Source organism: Xiphophorus couchianus, chromosome 7, assembly GCF_001444195.1.
Source record: "Xiphophorus couchianus chromosome 7, X_couchianus-1.0, whole genome shotgun sequence".
NCBI classification, from domain to species: Eukaryota; Metazoa; Chordata; class Actinopteri; order Cyprinodontiformes; family Poeciliidae; genus Xiphophorus; species Xiphophorus couchianus.
This window is the reverse complement of record NC_040234.1, coordinates 19,437,483-19,457,456: the sequence shown is the minus strand read 5'-3', so window position 1 is coordinate 19,457,456 and position 19,974 is coordinate 19,437,483. Positions and strand designations below refer to the sequence as shown.

The 19,974-nt window shown below is 35.9% G+C and overlaps 1 protein-coding gene across 6 annotated transcripts; it reads left to right on the top strand.

Moving 5' to 3' along the window:
* The first annotated feature begins 578 nt into the window (after positions 1-578).
* bin1a (bridging integrator 1a) lies at positions 579-19,554 on the top strand. Of its 6 annotated transcripts, none has more exons than XR_003596220.1 (20): positions 579-907; positions 2,684-2,764; positions 2,894-2,948; positions 3,035-3,129; positions 5,242-5,337; positions 5,573-5,683; positions 5,771-5,863; positions 6,674-6,759; positions 6,900-6,975; positions 7,374-7,429; positions 8,235-8,279; positions 9,376-9,445; positions 9,880-10,002; positions 10,213-10,296; positions 11,488-11,508; positions 13,921-14,307; positions 14,769-14,825; positions 15,682-15,775; positions 15,879-15,980; positions 16,272-19,554. XR_003596220.1 is itself a non-coding variant. In XM_028023134.1 (20 exons), the coding sequence occupies exons 1-20, from the start codon at positions 821-823 to the stop codon at positions 16,371-16,373; spliced, it is 1,911 nt and encodes a 636-aa protein (XP_027878935.1). In that variant the 5' UTR covers positions 580-820; the 3' UTR covers positions 16,374-19,554. The 6 variants fall into 6 exon arrangements, 5 of the variants coding, with proteins under 5 accessions (XP_027878936.1, XP_027878935.1, XP_027878937.1 ...); XM_028023134.1 differs by having other exon boundaries at positions 580-907; positions 15,692-15,775; XM_028023135.1 differs by lacking the exon at positions 8,235-8,279 and having other exon boundaries at positions 15,692-15,775.
* The last annotated feature ends 420 nt before the right edge of the window (positions 19,555-19,974 follow it).

The window sequence follows — 19,974 nt, the reverse complement described above, 5'->3', positions numbered from 1 at the left end:
ACGAAAATAAAAAAATAAATGAAACGACTGGACGTTAGCAGAATATAAAACATATATAAATCATAGAATATTTTACAGGTGTATTGTGTATATTTTCAGTTACACTTTAAATATATTCTGATCGAATTGAAATTCTTCATAATCTGTGCTTTTTCTTAAAAAAACACACATTTTATACAGCTAAACTTGAATAGCTTTTAAAAAATATGTTTTAGGGAATTTAAATAACTGATTCATTTAACAGATGAGTTGCTCTTTAGAGATAGCCTACTTTAGAAAAAAAAGCCTGTCATGATCCTTCATGTTATATAATATTAATAGCTGACTCAAGCGGTAATGCCTCACTACTACCGTTAAAAAACTGATAAAAACAGTTCATGTTCACTTTAGATTTTGAAAGGAAATTAATTCCTCCCAGCCTCCGCTTCAGTTTTTGTAAAAGTAAAAACATAATTCACGAATTTTCCTCGTCTGTTTGTATTTTACGTACGTTTACATAGGTGTTCAGTTTTTCCGTGCAGACAAGAGGAAAAGCGAGAGTATCTGTACCTTTAAGATCATCGCTCAGCATCCTCCTCCTCTGTCAGGGACGCGCGCACACGTACAACAGCCCAACACTACAGAGAACAGGCTACAATCACGCTTTGCCCACAGACATCATCATTATTATATAGAAGAAAAAAAAAAACATCTCTAATTTGCATTTGTCATCGTCTTTTTCCTATTTGGACATTGATGCATTTGCCTCAGCGGTCGCCGTAGCGGTCCAAACGATCAATTTCCTTCCCTCCTGCATCCAAAGACTGATCTGCACTGCAAGATGGCTGAGCTGAATTTGGGGAAGGGGCTGACAGCTGGGAAAGTGGCCAGCAACGTTCAGAAAAAGCTCACCAGAGCCCAGGAAAAGGTAATATGTGCCCCGCCATCTGCCTGTTTTTAAAAAATACATGGGGAATTATGGTGGTTAGGCCTTTTACGCGCCTCGGAGCAGCGCTGCCGCATCCTCCGCTGAGGCGCAGTGTCGCATCACGACATCATAATAAGAGCAAGGATAATGTGTTTGTGGTTGCTCATTTATATGCCCTTTCCTTAAATACTCTACCGATGGACACGTGCAAATTGATTATAAAGTGCACCTCAGTATAGGCTCACGCATATTTTAGCTTTATATGCCTAGTATTTTTAAATAAATAAAAAAACCGGTTGTATACAAACAGCTAAACGAGTGGATTTTTCTCATTTAAGCTCCACTCGAGCACAATATGTATCATTTCAGCATTACACACTTACGCTTTCTACAGGAAGTGACATATAATAGGCCTGTGCTTTCAAGCACCTGCACGTTGCGGAGAATGAATGCGAGGTGGCGCTGTTTGTCATCCAAAACACATGTCTTAATAGGATCAGGGCAGACGTTCCAAAAAGTCATTTTTGCAGGATGACTTCATATTTTCCCGTTTAATGTAATTGAGTGTTTATTATGTGTCTTCATGTCCTTCACTGTCATATGCCTTGCAAAAATAGTAAATCTTTATTAACATATTTGCATGTTGCCACAAAACAGCAAATGCTAATGTATTATGGTATTACTGCTCAACTGTGAATTACAAAAAGTTGTTTTAAGGGGGAAAAAATGCCTCTGAAAACTGTGACATGCATTTATATTCAGCCCTATGACTACAGCTAATAAAATCCAGTAACCAAATGCACCCACTCAATTAGTAAACAAAGTCAATTTGTGGCATCAGAGATTTTTTTAGAGAACATCATTGAGCAAATTAATCATCGAACACAGATGCATTTATTAAACTAAAATGGTATGACATAAATGCAAATATATTAAGAATGGTGATACACAAGGCCAACATTTCTGGCAAGGAGAACGTTAATCAGAAACAACCAACTGCTCCATGAAATCTCTGGAGGAGCAGCAGTGACCTGTAGTTCATGTAGTAGATTATGTTGGAAAAAAAGTAAACATTACAATGCTCCATATGAATCTACCTTTTGAATTCTTCTTTGAATTCTTTTGAATTCAATTTTCAAAAGAAGCCAGTAGAATACCCATTTGCAATTTTCCACAAAGTCATGAAGTTGACATACTAAGCAAGTAAATACATTTCTTGGGTCAGAAAAGAGCAAAACATTTCAGCCAACAAGCAAAGTGTTATACATGGCAGAAAACAAACTGCACATCACCCACCATCTCCTCTGTGGCATACTGTGGTTGCATTATGCAGTGGAGATGTCAAATCCCAAACATATTTCAAATTGGAAAACACGCACAAAACTTAAAAACATCTCTATTTGCAGACACTCTTCATCCAATCTGACTGAGGTTGACCTATTCATCAAAAAGCAATGGGGAAAATGTTCCCTCTCTGTACTGTATGTGCGAAGCTTGTGTAGACATACTTCAGAGAATTTGCAGCTGTAATTACAGAAAAAGTTGACAAGCCATCATAATCAATTCTTGTGCGCTCACAAGTGTTTAGAAAATATCTGTCATATTGTATCCACTCTGCAGTTACAGTATATGCTGCTTTGTGTTTTCAATCACATAAAATCCAATTAAAATGCATCGAGGTTTGTGATTGTTACCTGCTCTCTCAATGTTATGTGTACTGATCCATCCAATATTAGCATGTCCCTGGTTTTGATCACTCATTTCTTTGTTTGACAGGTTCTACAGAAGCTTGGCAAAGCAGATGAGACCAAAGACGCTGCTTTTGAGGAGTGGGTCATCAACTTCAACAAACAATATGTGAGCCTACATGCCATACACTTCATTAAATGTTCAAGTTACTGAATAAATCAGTGTAATATTAGTTAAACAGCTGTAACACACAGTTTAGCTGCATAACTATGGACTTATGTTAAACCTCACCCTCAGACTGAAGGCAGCAAACTCCAGAGGGACCTAAGAGCATACCTTGAGGCAGTTAGAGGTACGGTCACATCCATCAAAGTCAAGCAAGTCTGACCATCATTGAAAATCACTTCAGCTTATTTGCTTTTTGTTCATGTGTTTTAGCTATGCACGAGTCCTCCAAGAATCTACAGGCATGTCTAGGTGACATGTATGAGCCAGACTGGTATGGCAAGAATGAAGTGGATTCTGTTCTGGAGGTCAGAAAATATTTTTTATTGTGCTGAAGTACACCACAGTGGTCTTTGTGTCCGCATGAGGGAATGAATTTCTTTTCACTCAGAGGTCAGAACTAATATTAGCTGACTAGGTGTGAAAAATCTATCATGCTGGCTACTTCAAAGATTCTGGCTAGCAACAGCTGCAAAAACCAGTGTAAAGCAGAGGAGTAGATGGCTTGAAATACATTGGACATTCATTTTAGTTTTATTTATTTAGCAGCATAATATTCTATGAATCATTTTTACAACATTTACAATATTGCAATACTAAATCCGTGAGAGAAAAAAAGATCAAGCAATGAAACATGTAAAATGTAGCAGCAACACTACAATATATTTTAGAATAATCTGGACTGGCACTGACTTTAAACAGCACTATTAGAAATATTTATATCCGAAAAATAAAAGGGGTGTCCACTTTTTGATCTTTTTGCAGAGCAACATAGCTGCAGCTTGACTTTTATTCACCCCTTAGTTAAAACACAAAGAAGGAAATATGCTTTTTATCTAAACAACACAGGAGGAAACAATTTGGACACTAAAAGTGGTTGAAACATTGTCAGGGTGGATTAGATGGTTCAATGAAATCTGATGTTTGACATTTTTGTTCAATTTAAATTTGTACAAGGTGCAGTGTGCAATGTGTTTTTCTTGGTGGAATAAAGACTGATAACTTTCTAATGTGTGTAACCCTCCTGTTATGTTGTGGGTCAAATTGACCCGTATTAAAGATAATATTTTTTTTTAATAGTTGGAAGTATTTTTTTTGCATGAAACTTTTTCTATTTGTCTTAATAGGTGCACTCTGCTGTACATATAAATTGAAAATTTATTCATTTTAAAAAATTTGCAACCTCCCCTACATAGTACATAGATACTGTTTGGGTCAATTTGACCCGGCAGTCAAATTGAAGGGTAAAAAAACTAAAAAAATGTCCAATTCTATATGTTTCCTTGCAGCTATGAACCATATTTCACCACACACACACACAAACACAACACACAGACATGCACGCACAAAAGCCCACTTTCTCACTATTCTCTTTACTTCAGTAGGAAACTGCGATAAAGTAGGTGTTCATACAACTTTTGACGGGAACCTTTTCTGTTCCCATGGGCAAACTCTACCCACACTGAGTGGACACTCAGCAGAAGTGGGAGGAAAACAGAAATACTCTCTGCATGACTCATTTGTATTGATTTTAATCAGCAGGTCAATTTTACCCAGAACAGTATATGTGTCTCAAGTTCAATTATAAAGATCACCCATTGAAAAAAAAAAATCTAAATGTAATATATATATATATATATTTTTTTTTTTTACAAAAGATCAACTTCAAGGAAATTATTGTTTGTTTTGTGTCTAGGTTTTTTCAGTGGACATAAAAAATTTAAATTCCATTTTTATGTCCAAATCAGTAAATGAGTAAGCTGTCGTCATTGATTCTTTATTTGTGAGAAATAAAAAAAACATCTTTGCACAAATATTGATTGAAATGGTTAATATTGGAGTTAATAGTCAGATACAAAAATGTTTTGGAGAAGTTTTTTGGTTTCTGACACTATTGCATGATTAAACACTCTACGGGTCAAATTGACCCACGAACATTATTGCTGTACCTCAGAAACGAACATAACAGGAGGTTTAAGAGCAGCTCTAGGAATGTTTGGATACCTTAACCATGCCTGCACTTCAAGAGGAAAGTATTATTTACATTAGCACAATTCTCTGAATTCGTCATGATATAATGTTGCAATACATGTTTGGTTTAAAATGATAGAGGAAATAAATAATTGTGTGTTTTACATAAAAATATTGAAAGCAAATACAACAGGGATCAACAACGCCTCTTTGAAGACTGACCTATATAAACAGCAGAGAGGCAGAAGAATTTGTGAAAAATTAAGTTATTTTTACAATGTACCGTAGTTCTTTTTAGCATTTTAAAACCACAAAAAAATCATTATAACAAAAACAAAGACTGACCATGCCGCTCCTCATGACTTTGTAAATGTGTAACACTGATATTAGATTCTAACGGCATGCCTTCTGTTATTGTTAATGACTGTGCATGTTAATCCATCACGCAGGACTGTGATGTGCTTTGGACTGATTACCATCAGAAGTTGGTTGATCACGCTCTGATCTCCATGGATACCTACCTGGGTCAGTTCCCTGATATTAAGGTAAGCTGTGAATTCATGACCTCAACCCAGGATTAGTTGCATTAGTTGCCGATCCACTGGCACCCTGGATTGATTTGAATGTAATTCATAAACCCAGAGTATTATAGATAAAGCAGGCTATGCATATTTTACTAAACTGAGATCTAAGTAAAGAGTAAAACGTTATGAAAGTTCTGTCTGCAGCTCAAGACTTATTTTTCTGTGGTTTCTTTTTTTCTTTTCTTCTTTCTTTCAGGCTCGCATTGCAAAGAGAGACAGGAAGCTGGTGGATTACGACAGTGCCAGACATAACTATGCTGCTACACATAAGACTAAGAAAAAAGACGGAGGCATTAAAATTACAAAGGTAAATGTAATTTATTTATGTGTTTCAACATAGGCTGCAAATAAAATGAACATAGGCTAATATGTAAATATGTTTCTATTTTTTTAGCCGTCCACCTTGTTGGAAAGAGCCACTCCAGGCTGGGCTCAGGGTATCTTGTCTGCACACAACCTTGCTCAGACCAGTCTCTCAAAGAGTCAGGTACTCCGTAGAGTGTTTATGGACAGTGAGATTACTTTATAAAGAAATCAGTGTAATAATATCTCAATATTGTTGTTTTTTTATTTTTTATTTTTGCTAAACTAAATAAAGCCAAAATATGCTAAATCACAATGAAGGAGTCCTTATACAAATACTGATATCAGACAGTTGGAATGGTTGGAATTAACTTGATTTACTATTAAACATTTAAAAATGCTAGATAAATTCTCCATTGAATAATGAGTGCATATTGTCTTTGTATAATTTCTTTTTTAAAAATCACATGAACTGTTAGCTAGTATGACTGTGTGCATGAGTAGTGGATGGAAAGTTGCAGCCACCAGTTTAACATCTGGTTGGGTGCAGCACTTCTTGTTATTGACATTTCCAGGATTATGTAACATGCAGTTAAAACGTATTGTGAACATTTCACCTCACTGTCTGTTGTCTCTGTATCCACTCCTATGTCAACAGATACATAATGAGGAATCAGAGTTGTATTGCAGCTGTATTATTGAGATTTGAAAAACCCTCTTATGAACGTCATGGAAGAAATGTGGTGCAATAGTTTTCATAATCCATGACATTTTTTTTTACATTGTCATGTTACAACCACAACCTAGTTTGAGACTACAGCAGGTAGCACTTCAAAATAATAAAAGAAAATATATTTAATACATGAAAATAAATTTGAAAAGCTAAGACTGTTTACTTGGCAGCCAGGGATGCAGCATGAGTGAAAAAACGTAATTAAGTTAACACACCTGAGCCAACAACGTGGGTGTTTGCTTGCTTGTTTGTGCATTTCAGGCTGAGGAAGAGTTGGAGAGAGCCCAGAAGGTGTTTGAGGAGATTAATCTTGATTTGCAAGAAGAGTTACCTTCACTCTGGAACAGGTGTGTAATCTTTCTGCATATAAGTGCCTCTTTAGATTGGTTTATTTGCTCACTAAGATACCAACCTAATATTAATGCTACAGTTACCCACATTGGGTTCGGCAGTGACAATGATATCTTTTTCTCTCTGCTTTCTCCAGTCGTGTTGGATTTTATGTCAGCACCTTCCAGAGTTTGGCGGGCTTTGAGGAGAAGTTTCATAAGGAAATCAGTCGGGTAAGACCCTTCCGCAGACCTCCAGTACAGACAGGGCTGAGGGTGGATATGGGAGTGGATTAGATTACTGACACAGTATATCAGGTGGTAGGTAATGGAAAATGTTGACTACGTGAGACAGAAACAGTCTCGTATCAGTTGATCTATACATGTTAAAGAGTCTGCAGGTTTTATTCTTTTACCTTAACACGAGATGTGTAAATAGTGTCTAATGAACAATAAAAACTATGCAAGGAAATGAAATGTGTTACACTTGGCAGTACATTGTTAGATATACAAAAGAGAAGAGAACAGGCACAACATAGTAATACTGGTGTCACATGAGGCAAAAGACGTTGAAATTATGAAATTTGTGTTGGATGTCACAGTTCACATTTCGTTCTCTCATATATTTGCAGTTGGATCAGGATTTGTATGATGTGTTGGAGAAATTGGAGAATAGCGACACAACCAGGTTGGTTTCTCGTACTTTAATAAAACTCCTAAATGCCTTCTAGGGGGTTTGATGAGCAACAATCATGAAAGAGTCTACAAGGATCAAAAGAAAATACACCCTCTATTAACTGTGTGCTTGACCTCAGTGTCAGGAAATATTGGTTCAAGTTGGCCCTATTTCTAGCAAATAAACTGGTGACCTCTAGATGAGTTTAAGTCAAAGCTCAAGTATGAAAAACAGATTCTTCTGTGGCCTCATTTATTAACAAAGATAAAACAAAATGAGAAGGTTTGTGGAAAGCTAAGAAGTATAGTATACTGCCAGCATGCATTTTTTAAAAAGACTTCAATAAACAAAAACAAAGCCAAACAAGTGTTAATGTAATACAAGCAGTTTAGATTATGCCTGAGAGCTATTTTGCTTAATTTAGATTTGCTCAACTCATTTTGAAAAACATATCAGAATAATCATTTTCAGGATGGTATAACTCTGATTTTGTATTCCTGACCCTTGATAGATGAAAATCTCTGGCTGGTCTTTTACCCAGCACAATAATTAAGGGTTTGTGTCATATAAATCAGTTTCTTTAGACCTTGTTGCTTGTTTGACCAATGTGTATGGATAATGAGGTTATTACATGATTAATGTGCAATGAGTTCTTGAGAATCTCCTGTCTTGCAATATGTATCAACTGACACCTGAATTTTATTTTGGTTTATCATGAAAAAAAAAAAGATAACATTAATAAATACATCTAGCTCTGCAAAGAAAGGAAAATCAAGCAATAACCCAGAAACCCCCTTACCTTAACTTCCCCTTTCAGAGCGACTAGTGACCTTGGCACAGCATCGTCAGGACCAAGCAGGAGGTAACTGGCAATAGTTGTGGTAACAGCGGTGACACAATGTTTGTCTGTCCTTCTAACCTGACCTGTCTGTACAGCTGGTGTATGTCAGTCAGTCTGCAGATGTGGATAATATCAGGGAAACCAATGCTTGATTGTGGTAATGATTTCACACAATGAGAAAGTTGAGTGCTTGGAGCTGGAGCTGAAAAGGAGCAGAGCAAAACCTGCACATGTTTATTTGATGCCACAACAGGCAAGAAAAGTCCACAATAATAAATCCACAAGATGTTGCCTCTTTCCCCAAATGGGCCTTGGAGGTTATTAAATAATAAAACTGAAAATAAATGATTCCATGGTGTTGGCAAATCTTCACCTAAAGGTGTGTGTGAGGAACACTCCTCAGCAACTGGGACAAACTATTACATTGGAAACGCCTCACGCTAAATATTTTATAACATTATCAGATCTGCTAATGTATCTCAAACAACGAAAAATAAGCATCTAGCTCTCTGTTTTATTACGCTACTACAATAAGAGATTTGTTTACTTTGAGACGTTTCTAGGTTTATTTTTTACTTGTGTTGTTAACTTTGACTAACATCAAGTGGATGGGAGCAACTGTCAACTTGTATATAGCAAATAATCTCCTCAGCAGTTGCTGTTCAAGTGTTATAGCAACAGGTTTTTCAAAAATGTATCTTGGCTGGCATTTTGAAATGACGATTGGACAATGTTGCCTGTTGCAGCAGTGATGTGCAAGTGTATGCTCGGCTCTTTGATTACCTGAAGCTTGGAGTTTGTGTTTGTCAGCGGCAGAATATTTTCCCTACAACAGCAAATGCGTCTCACACTGCTCACATATAAGGATTTACTAGAGGACTAAGTCTGCTTGCATGGTAGGAGATGGACAGCAGGAACGGATGCTCACTTTTCTTGCATGACAGCTTTTACAGTGACATGTTCTGCTTGGACTCTTGTAGAGCATGCCCTGTTATCTTCCTCAAGTCGGTTTAACTTTTGAAAGCTGTTCAATAGTTTCTTTCTTGTTGCTGAGCAGCTGTTTGCCACTACAACATCTATACTTTCTTATTATCTTTTTCATGTCCTTTATTCTTAGTGATAGAGAGGACTCTAACCACACTCTCAGACCAGGAGGACCACCTCCAATCCCCAAATCCCCATCCAAGGTGAATTTCCGCAGATGTTTCTTTCTCAGAGTTGAAAGAGTTGGGCCTTAAGTATTTCTTTCCGTAAAATATTGCTGTTTATAAAGGGCAAATAATGTAGATTTTTTTTTGTTTTCAATTGTGTTCATCCTTGCAGATCATGATAAAAAAACTGTTTCTGTGTCAGTGATCAAGAAATTAAAAAAGAACATGGGATAAAAAGGAAAAAGAGGCAGCAAAAGGTTGCCCAAACCATAGAATGTTGAAATTGTTGAATAAAAGTTCAAATAGCAAAGTCTCCTGTTGTAATGTGGTACATGAACTTATGTAGTGATTTATTAATTGAAGAGAAACGAGCGAGGAGAAATGTTATTTGAGTTTGGGAGTTTATAGACCTAACAAACCGACATCCTACAGGGGAATTTAAAAGTGCTCTTTTTTCTTCTAAATTCTAGTTAAGACCAGCAGTGCCTCCACCACCTAAGGTAACCCCATCTAAGGAACTAAAAACTGAGAACATCATCAGCCTGTTTGATGCTGCAGCAACTCCTGATATCAATGTCACCTCTCCTACAGAGGTAAGTGAGTAGCAGCTCTCAATAAACTGTAAACCAGCACTTTAATTTCCCTCTTTTCCAGGACAGAAGTGCTAACCATTAATTCCCGGCCTCCCAAAAACATATTCTATTCTATTCTATTCTATTCTATTCTATTCTATTCTATTTCCCTAAATCGTTGAACTTTAAGCCCAGTTAGCCAATGAGTGCTCCTGTTCCTGTCATTGTCAGTTTGACAGTCCTGCAGTCAACAACCTGTTGGATATGGACCTGGAGTCTTTCAGTGAAGCAGCTAAAGTCTCCACAGTCTCTCAGGTGGACCATTCATGGCATGAACATAGTGATCATAGAGACCTCCACCGTAAAATGTGCCAGTCTTCACAAGAGATTTCATGTTCTGCTCAGATTCCCCTGCAGTTTATTTTACAGTATTTATGAATGGACTTATCCACTGTCACATTGCTGTTTCGATTAAAGATGTCAGCCAAATAAATATGAAACTTTTGGTGACATATTAAATGCTCTACTTATTGTGCAAATGTTGGTTGACCTAAAATATACTGAATTAGCTTGACAGATCTGAAAGAATATGAAATTGCTTGGTAAGCTTGGCACAGTTCGAGGTTTTGCCTGCTCTGTTTCTTTCCAAAACAACTAAACCTGAGGTGGATGATGGCATGACGATCTTTATAGACTGGCTTCTAGTGACCACTTCTTTCTGCTTTGGCACTATATCTACGGATCACATTCGGCATGAACTCCAGACCGTAACCCTGCTGTAATGTAATTTCTTTCTCTTTAGTACTAGACGAATCTAATATGACAGTATCGTAACCAATAGGTACTGGTTATTTATATTTATAGATGATCATTTTAGGGATTAATGTAAGGGATTTTGATTGAGATTTTCTCCCAGAAAAAATGCAGATTATCTTAATTAATGTTTTGAGGTGTGGAAATCATGTGCAGATTAAATAGACATAAAGAAAATGTTTCAGTTTTGATTGTTTGTATCAAGCCTCTGTTCAGAAACTTTACATTTTCCATGACAGATAGTGCAGACTGTTGCCATTTTGGGTGAAACAAAGCTGTTCCACTGCAATGATTTACGCTGAATAGAACACAGTAATTGCTTCAGCTTAACAAGAAACTCAATTTGCAAATTAAAGCTTCAGAAAAATAATGATCATCATCATCATAATAACAATAAAGGAAAACAGAACCAGTCAAAAGGTGTACTCTGAATGTCAGGATTATTGTGTGACGTTCCAGAAGGCTTTGTCGCTGGCACATTTTGTACAAACCCTTTTTTATGTGTGCAATGATTAATCCTCCATGATTTAGAGCTCCCTAAATTATTTTCTTCTCTTCTTCTTAAATCTAGTGCTGTGCTGGGCTTGTAGTTTCAGAGCATGGGTCCTGTTGTGGAAGTTTTACATTAAATTCAACAGAAGTTATGAAAAATTATACTTTCATGTTCACGTTGTCTCTCTTTATTTTCCACAGCCAGCTAACTGGGACTCATGGGTAAGTACAGCATAAAAGGTGCAAATGTTCTAAAGAAAAAATAGAATGTGCTCAAAATTGTTACTTACTTTTAATAAATATAAAGATCTGAAGATGTATGTATGAAGTAGCAATGAGTTAATTAACTTTGTGAACCCATTCACAAGTCACACCCATAACTTTTCCATTGTCTTTCTTTTGCATTGTTCCTTTTAATATATATATATATATATATATATATATATATATATATATATAAAAATTCAACGTTTTGGTCTCACTTGTTTTTTTCCCAAATCTGTGTGAGTGTTGTCTTTGTCTGCAGTGTTCAATGTTGTAATAAAACACTGAAGAAATTGTTTTACAACACAAATTGAACTTGGGAATGTGCTCAAGTCAATTCAGTTTCAAATTGACAGAATACTGACTAGCAGTAAAATGGGTGACTCGCTGTGCAGTTTCACATTTCATGTTCAGATTTTACAGCATGAAGATAAAATACAGAACGTATAAGAGACTAAAACTCAGACATCTCATGTTTACTTCAATATAAAAAGATGTAGTTATTTATCTGTGTGGTCTGAAAGAATTTGTAACTGAATTCCCTCCTTTCTTTGGTTTTCCTTCATATCCTTGTGTGTTCACATGTTTTTATAACTAAACATGTAACACTTACATGTGACCTTCATGCTCACATGTAACGCACATGGATTTAATTATTATTATTATTTTTTTTTTATAAATGCTTAGTGAAGTTGCTCACAGTCTTCCAAATTTCTTGTTAAGAATTCATAAGCAGCTTCCCCAAGCCTTGTGTGTTGGTAGACCATGTGACCATCAACTAATCCCTTTTTTAAAATTCTGCCACTGTAAAAAGAGATGTGTCTCAAAAATCATTGTGCACTTGTATATCAGAACTAAAGATAGAGCAAGCTCTTTTCAGAAATGTTCTGGTTATACAAAGGCACTAAGACCACACCTGCAACGCAAACATTCAGCATTTGTTTTGGAGGTGAAACAATACTTTTGTTTTGCATTTCTGCTTGTTACTGCTGCCCTACCTGTTTTTCCTCAACCTTTGGTTATAACTGAACAATGTCTGTAAAGGTTAATACTTTATGTTAAGTTCTTGTAACCTAATATGGGTATCTTTATATCTGCTGCAATCAAAAATTGCAAAACTAATTTGTTCTACATTAAAGTAATGCAGATAAATTGAAAAGTTTTTTGTGCAATTTATTCTATTGTAAATTATTAATAATAATGCTTTTTAAGATTTTAAGTATGTAAAGTATTAACCTCATTACTTACTGTTTGATTGTTTTTATAGACTAATCTCCTCTTTTGACAATGAATATATACAATCATGTTTCCAAAAAGTTTTAAATCTGTGTGAAATGAGCAAAAGGTGCGAAATTTCCAGCTTTATATTCTTTTAATTTACAAGAATGCAAAAGGGTAGAGTTTACTTTGTTGGTTTTCTTCCTATTTTGAATGAATTGAGTAGACAAAACGTTTTTTATCAAATTTTACATTTAACCAATACATATGCATCATCTTTTCCCTGCTAATATACAAATAATATGTTTAAACTGTGGGAAAATATTTAACTTTGAGGACAAATTATGCATTTACCACAGTATGCAACTTTTTTGGAAACACAGCAATAACCCAACCCTTTTGAACCCCTTTTATATCAAATCTTGCTCCTACATTTTTCTTTGTACAGTTGCATCTAAAATTATTCAACCTTCATTTGCTTTATTGGTAAAATATGTAAACTTCAAGCTGTTTGCAATGAACAATTTAAGACAATGTTATCTATATATAGAAATCTTTTCATGGGGTTGAATAATATTGATACTGCAGTCATCATTGAACAGAGGGTTTAACCCTGACTTTTGAATAAAATCTACGGAAGCCCTAAGTGGACATGGGTAAAAAATATGTTGGTTTTTTGTATTTGATACACATGAGAGAATAATGTTAAATTTGATGAGAGATATAACTTACCTTGCCTTCTTTGAGTTTTTAGATGACATTATCAGATTCATATTTTCATAAAGTTATGCAGCCATTTTATATTTATAATATCTGGTGTGCATGAAGATATACGTATATATATATATATATATATATATATATATATATATATATATATATATATTTTTTTTTTTTTTTCTTTTGCTATTATTATTTTTACCCACATGCCCTGAGGGGTTCTGTAAAAATTCTTGCAATTGGTAAAGCTAAGTTTTATTTAACAAATTAAGCTGTACTTTTTCCTGCAAACTCATGGAAAATATCATTAATTATCCCGAACTTACTTTAATATTTAATATCCATCTGATATTTAACAGCCTTCATTGTGTATAGAAAAAAAATATATGTTCTTTTCTTCTGACCACTTGAAACCTGACCCTTACCCTTCAGCCGGAGGATGCTGACGCACAGGAAGAAGAAACTCAGAAGCACTATGACCCTGTTGCTGCTGCTACAGAGGCCTGGGGTGATGATGGTACACAACCCATCCGCTATGATCCCATAGCAGCAGCCTCAGAGGGCTGGGGTGATGATGGGACCCAACCTGTTCGCTACGACTCTGTGACTGCATCGCAGGAGGGATGGGAGAACGATGGGAGCCAGGCAGCTCACTACGATACAGTACAAGAAGCCCAGGAGGAATGGGGTGACGATGTAGAGCAGCCTGTCAAAGAGGAGCCAGCTGCAGCTGAAACACCTGCTGATGAGGCTCCGCCTGATGTGGTTGAAGAGGACAACACTCCAGCTGCTCCCGAGCTGGATGAAAAAGAGGGTCAGGTAACTGAGGACATAAAAATGGAGAGATGCATCTGGACGAAAACAGTGGATGCATCAACCATTAACAAGGAGAATTGAGCATGCAAAAACTAAGTAAATGTATTTTGTAAATACATGTTGGAATAATTTAGGATGCATCTGGACCAGGGGTGTAGATGCATCAACCAAGGTTGGAGAGGTTAGGCTGAAATAGAAAAAAAGAGACATATGTTTTCAAGTGAACAGTTGATTTCTTTTGCCAATAAACAGTGTTGGTATGCAGTAGCATTTTAAAATGAATCATGCAACTTATTTTATCTTACTTCCTGTGGTGGATTTTAGTTTATAGACTTTTTGACTCGTGTTTTTGTCTGTTCTTGTTTCGTTTACGTCTTCACCCTTTCATTATTTCCTCTTCTTTCATGGCCTACTCCTTCTCTTCATTTGAAATCCCCTAATGCTTCTTGATTTTCTGGCTTCAGGGAGATTCTTCAGCATCAGCTGCTGAACCTGAACCAGAAGAAGCAGCAACAGAGGAGGTGTGTTAAGAGGGCTGAATCTGAGTATAGAGTATAAATGTTGCTGTTAGATTTATAGAAAATGTTTAATTTAATTTATTAGCTACATTTGACAGGGACAGACACACATTAACATAGACAAACTGAATAAAACAGCAGTCCAATGATTGCATCATGGTGCTTAAAGTGTGAGCTCATCATTTGCAGCACTTGTCTCTTTTATAAACAGTATATCTAGAAACTATTAGGAAGTAAAATTGTAATGATCACTTAAAATAATACTAAAAAAAATGATATTGACAACATATGAAAATGCATACAAGTAAAGAAAGTAACATGACAGTAAAAAATTAAACTTTTACTCTAGATTCACTTCTGTTTTTGACATAGCCATAGTTTTTTTTCTTTTTACATTTTGAAGTTGGTTAGAGACTTTAAGCTTACTGGGAGTAAGTTCCAAATTGAGTCCTATCTCTTGTGTGATGTATATCTGAAGCAACTTTACACATCTCGAGAGAGAAGTCTTTGCCATTTCTTTAACAGATTTGGACAAGTTGAACTAGAAATCAGAGTGGGTTGACAACAAATCCACTTTTCAGATTTTCTAAGCTGTTTTTCATTCTTTTTTACTGAGCATATTATGTCATGGTATGCACTACTTTGCACTGGTCATTTTAATAAAAATCCCAACAAAATACATTAGGTTTGTGGTTCTAGCTTTAAAAACTGTAAAACAAATGCGTAAATAATAAAAAGTGTTTGAGGGACACAAAAGTCTTTCTACTGACCACACCATTTCTCCATTCTATGTAAAAATAAGATCAAAAAGTGCCTAGTTTTATTTGCCTTGTCAGTAATTCTTGCCTCCCTTTGTGTCACACCTGCAGACTCCGCAGACTCCGACCACAGCAGCAGAATCAACACAAGAATCATCAGAGACTACAGACATGCCTCCTGGCTTCTTATTCAAGGTAACACACACAAAAAATAAAATACAAAGACTGTATAGCTGAGAATGTAATAAACAGATACATTTAAAAAGCTCATTAATATCAACCTTTGTGATAAAAAAAGGTCCAGGTGATGCATGATTATGCTGCCAATGACACAGATGAACTGGAGATGAAGGCTGGTGATGTGGTTCTAGTAGTCACCTTTGACAATCCAGATGAACAGGTACGTGACCTCATTATCTCTAAAATAGCAAAGGAATCCCACCACCTACACCAATAAATCATTGCAACCTTATACTAACACCACTAAAATAGCTGTTGTCATTGTGTGACAGAATACTTATAGGGAAAATGCAAATTCAGTGTCACTGTTTTTTATTTAAGGTTTAAGATAGATGATTTTTCCAAACTGGAAAAGTAGCTCAAATAAAGAGCTACTGGCCCTGCATATGTATTAACATTCCACAAGCACTAAAGCAACTGTGTCATTTATTTGTCCTGTTTCTTCCTGTAGGATGACGGCTGGCTGATGGGACTGAAGCAGGACGATTGGCAGCAGAACAAAGAAAATGCCACTAAAGGAGTATTTCCTGAAAACTTCACACAGAGGCTGTGAAAGAAGGGCCACGTTCCTTTGTTGATACTCTGTTCCTCTTGCCTATTTATGTCCTTCTCCTCTCTTCCCCCTCAATACTGTATCCTAACAAGGACTTTGGCCATATAAACAGAGCTGTGATAGCCCTGGATGAAGTCATGCATTTCTAAGATCTGCTACACTGTGGATCTTTTTATTTATGTTTCATTTCTGTTTTTTCATGATGTATCCATTCCATGGGGCTTTTTGCCATCACACTACTCAGTATTTGAGGGGTCCTGCTCATTCAGGATCAGGTGTACTGATAGTAACATATTCAGTGGCTACAACTGAAATCAATTTCTGATGACTCAATCTTTGTCATGTCGCATCAACTGAAATTTAAGATTTGTTATTTTTGTGGCAGATTGAGAACCGTGTTAAATATGTAAGATGTTGCCAGATGTACTAGAAAACTTGAAAAAACATATTGTTGTAAAAAGTAAGTACATCCTCTTTCAACTATAAGATTTACTTGAGAAGGACAGTGCAATACGTCCCGTTTTAGTTTAATAGGCATGAACCAGTTATCAGTGTCAAGGTGTATAGAAGTTTTAAAAAAGTGGAGTTTAAAAAACAGAAAAATGTTTAGTTTTACCACTCATAGGTTTAAAATCATTTTACTAAGATGCAGAGGAAAGTATGAAACGCTGTGCTGACCGTCCCCCATGTGGTACCACACACTGCCAGACAGCTGGCTGAAAGAAGGCTCTTACCCTGCTTCCCCTCTTACAAGATGGTGAAATTTGGTTGTTTGTAGGTATTTTCAGGCATGAAAAACACAGACAGTGTAGTGTACTCTTAACAAAAAACTTTTCCGCAACTAAGCTTGCGAGGTTAGATCGACATAATTTTCCTATGCAGTAAGATTACAAAGCCTCTCCTGAATTTTGAGGCTGTTTATTTTGGACTGTTTCTCGTATATAAAATTCAATTATTAATATGTAAATGTACAGTAACATTGTTATACCTATAATAAAACAATGCATTTTATTGATTTAACAGCAGTACAAACGTGTTTCTGTTCTAGTCTGAACAAAGCCAATTACATCATGTTAAATATTTTCATTTGATACATTTTTAGGCAAGCATGGCGAAACCGTGGTAGTTCCAATTCATACTTGCTCAATTCCCTAAGACCTGGAAATAACCTCATTTTTTGGGGGGGACTAAGTTCTGGTATATAAATGTGTTGAAGTGAAAGAGGGTGTACTTCCATTTTACATGTGTCTATAATATAAAACAAGACCTAAATGTTGTTTTACAAAGATAAAAAGGGGCAAAAGTGCTATTCTCTAGCTGACCAAATGGGCAAAAAATCTTCACTCCTTAGTCTAGTCACAAAAGAATAAAATAAGTACCATTCCAGAAAATGCAATTTTATTTAATCAAAACTAAAAAATAAATAAATAAAAAAATAGAAAGGAAAACTTAATAATACTCCCGTCTGATCAGTCAAGATGCTTATCTCATTGCTGGTGGAGTTAATTTGATCGATGATTAAACTCCTCACACATTGCCTTCAGGATATGTCCAGCAATTCCTATATTCTTACTTTCATTGTTTACTTGTGAAAAAGGGGGCCCTTGGTTGTTGTTGTGTTAGTATCGAGTCTCTGGTGGCATAAGTACGATCCTGTTGTAAAAAAAATCAGATAGTGACAAATGTAGAAAGCAGCAAATTCAGACAGACAATGGGACTCCAACATCAACAAATCCCCCAGAAGCTAAAAAATAGAAATCGCTATAATATATTTTGAAATAGTTTGAAGTTGTGTGATATGATCTTGTTTCCACATGATTCCAGATATGCATTGCTCAGGCTGGCCATAAAGCTAGCCAGCATCACAGAGAAGCTGCTGCTGGTAGTATAATAGATGACACACTAATTATAGTCCAATATATAACAACTGAGCCAGCCGAACTCATAAAAAAATGTGCCGAAAACAGTTTCCTCTGTTTGCATAGAGACTTCTAAACACCAATGCAGATGTTTAAGATTATGCACCAGAGCAACTTCTTTTATTTTTATACGCTGCCGAGCAATGATTACATATAGTCTAGTGTAACTATGTTGACGTAATTGCCAACTGAGGATGATCTGGAGTATTTTGTACTTATCTGGGGTTCACTGCTCTCTGTGTAGGTTCATAGATATGTAGTACTAACCCAGTTGTTCATTCAGTCTCTAACTTAAAAGTCTCAAATCTCATTAGGTTATTAGTGTGTAATAGGCACGAGAGAGAATGTGAGTGAGTATGTGCGGTGTTTGAGGAATGCAAATGTTTATCTGTAGGAAAATATTATTAACCACCACCACCACTTACAGAGGAATACAGTCAACCGCATCAGTGGGAAGGTTTTATGATGTTACAGAGGGAAACATATGTTTCTTTTTCCACTGGCTGATATTATGGTTCCAGGTATTATAGTGCATTTGTTGTGTATCAGTGTAATTTTTTCCAAGCTGTGATGACAGATACATATTCTAAGAAAACATTCATATCTGTATGTGAGTAACTGTGAGCATGCTGACTTTCCACGTGTTGTGTGAACACCCTTAATTTAAGGCGGTGATACTTGGGTCACTTTTGAGGCAGTTGCAACAAGCTATTTTTTTCTTTCTATATTTTTTATTACTTTTTTTATGGCGACTCTTGGTAGGAGAGATGGTGTGGGCATTACATGGATTTCTTTTTCAACATTTTCTCATAAATTTATCCTGTTTTTTTGTTTGTTTGTTTGTTTTCCATCTGCCGTGCCTCAAAATGTTTCTAGGTATCGTGGTCCAAAGCAGAGTTAATTATAAGGGAGGCAGGACTCATAGAGATAAAGTTAATACAACCAGACTCAGGTGCACAGATTTTTTAAAATGCTTTTCAGTATTTAGCCACTGTGGATGTGAATTTTTTTTTCAATGTGTATTTGAAAAAAAAAATTCTCAAATGTGAGAATAACCACCTTCATATTTAGGTAAATCACACAGTAAATCACATGCTTTGTTCTCAAATGTTGTGTATGAATTGGAGTGTTTTACCTGGGTCTGGTTCTGTCTCCAGCTTTATGGATCAGTCTCTAATGGTGGTATCTGGGATATGACAAAAATATTTTTTTTTTCCCTGTACCTAAATGACCAGTAATAATAAAGATTACTTAGAATCTGCTTTACTGTTTTTATCTTCCTTCGTAGTGTAATCATGTTTAGGCGGAAAACAAACATATGATTTACAGTATCTCATAGTTACATTTATTGATTGGTCATCTTTTAAGCAAACTAGCTCTCTGGTCTACTGTGTCTTGCAAAAGTATACCCTTCTGTAAACTTCTCAGCAACTTTATTTGTGACCTGTCAGCCTTCATGAAGCCCATCGCAAAGCTAAGATGAACTATGAAAACAAATTAATGCACAAAACGTTACTTAGGGGCATTGGGGTAAAAATGCATGCCACACTTTTAAGATTTTCAATTTGCAACAAAAAAGAAGAATAGTTATCCTTTATTTAATTTGATAACACATCAAAATGGAAACAGTCCAAGTGGTTTAGATTATTTTCCAAGTAACTGCATTTGCTGCAAATATGTGG

Coding starts and splice junctions, on each gene's coding strand:
- bin1a (XM_028023134.1), top strand. CDS start 821: ATGGCTGAGCTGAATTTGGGGAAGGGGCTGACAGCTGGGAAAGTGGCC. Junction 10,297..11,487: donor AAGTCTCCACAGTCTCTCAG/GTGGACCATTCA, acceptor TATTTTCCACAG/CCAGCTAACTGGGACTCATG. Junction 15,981..16,271: donor TTGACAATCCAGATGAACAG/GTACGTGACCTC, acceptor TTCTTCCTGTAG/GATGACGGCTGGCTGATGGG.